At 54.9% G+C, this 1,356-nt stretch overlaps 1 protein-coding gene across 1 annotated transcript in view; it reads left to right on the top strand.

The window, feature by feature from the left end:
* Positions 1–1,136, top strand: part of RSAD1 (radical S-adenosyl methionine domain containing 1) — an 8,485-nt gene extending 7,349 nt beyond the window's left edge. The window contains exons 7-9 of the mRNA XM_006832461.1: positions 109–163; positions 741–844; positions 1,019–1,136. Of these exons, the coding sequence (XP_006832524.1) occupies positions 109–163; positions 741–844; positions 1,019–1,121 (262 nt within the window). The 3' untranslated portion in view covers positions 1,122–1,136. The remainder of the gene's footprint in view (positions 1–108; positions 164–740; positions 845–1,018) is intronic.
* The last annotated feature ends 220 nt before the right edge of the window (positions 1,137–1,356 follow it).

The following is a 1,356-nucleotide window of genomic DNA, read 5'->3' as shown; positions in this document are numbered from 1 at the left end:
GCAGCAGATTTGTCTGGTGCAGTGTCATTTGATTGGGGAGTGTTGCGGCTCGAAGTGTGGGAGGGGCACAGACTGCTGCTCTAAGACCCTGGATGATTTTCCCCTCAGACTGGAGGAAGTTTTGGCCATGGGGCTACGGACAGATGTAGGGATCACTCACCAGGTAAGGAGAGTAGGACGCTCAGCATCACCCCTCCTCCCTATCCTCCCTGCTCCCTTCCTCATGCTTACAGCCCCCAGGTGTCTGTGTTTGGGCAGAAGTACCAATAGTGTGGCCAGTGGTGAGAACCCTAGATTAGGAGGGCAGTGAGCTGGGTCCTAGTTGCTATTCTGCATCCTTGGGCATAGGGCCACTCACTCTGAACCTCCGTTTCCCTCAGCCATGGGGGGTGGGGGGCACAATTAGGTGATGGGTTTGCAAGTGTTTTAAAGTATCACTGAAATCTCTAACAGGAAGTGAGGTAGATGATGGCACATAAAATAGGTGCTTTGCAGTGGGTCATACCCTGGGGAGAGGGAGCAGGAGTAGAGGATGTAGCTTGGCTAGGAGCTAGGCTTTGATCTGCAAATGGGATGAGCATGACATTTCCACCTCCCTGGTTCATTGTGCATGCCAGGGAGCTGCTAAGCCCCTCATGCTGGACCAGACTCTCCCTTACCTCCCACCACACCCCTAAGCGTAGTGCCCAGAGTAGCCCAGCCTCAGGTCCTTGCACCCCTGACCCTTGGGTTCTCCACAGCACTGGCAGCAGTTTGAGCCTCAGCTGACCCTGTGGGATGTGTTTGGGACAAGCCAGGAGGTGAAGATACTGCTGGAGCAGGGTTTCTTGCTACTGGATCACAGGTGTGTGTGTGCAGGGGTGGGGAGCCCCAGCTATAGATCTGCAGACTTAGGGGAAGTGAGGAAAGACTGGTGAGAAGGGGCTGAGGATGTAGGGGCTTAGCACGGGTGGGAGTGGAGGTGGATGGGTTGAAAGTGATGAGATGGCTACTACATTCAAGCCTCTTGGTTTTCTAGGGGTCTTCGGTGCTCCTGGGAGGGTCTAGCTGTGCTGGATTCTCTGTTACTGAGCCTCCTGCCTCAACTCCAAGAAGCCTGGCAGCAGAAACCCACTCCCTAGTGCCGGAAGGATGACCCACAGTCCCTGTACCCCAGCGCAGAGCAAGGTAGACTTCGGAGGCTGCACAGCACTGCAAACGTCTCTCCACCACTGGAAGATACCATTTCTGCCCTGGGTGGTCATTGCTTAATCCCAGTATCCCTGGGGAATCACTCCAGACAGCTGGACAGGAGCACATTTCAAGTCTGAGAACTGAAAGCCACCTCCCTGCTGCCCCCAGCACTTCAGTGTGTGT

The sequence above is a fragment of the Chrysochloris asiatica genome, unplaced genomic scaffold (assembly GCF_000296735.1).
Source record: "Chrysochloris asiatica unplaced genomic scaffold, ChrAsi1.0 scaffold00007, whole genome shotgun sequence".
In the NCBI taxonomy this organism is placed as follows: domain Eukaryota; kingdom Metazoa; phylum Chordata; class Mammalia; order Afrosoricida; family Chrysochloridae; genus Chrysochloris; species Chrysochloris asiatica.
The sequence above is the reverse complement of the archived record's forward strand: the minus strand, read 5'-3'. Positions and strand labels throughout refer to the sequence as shown.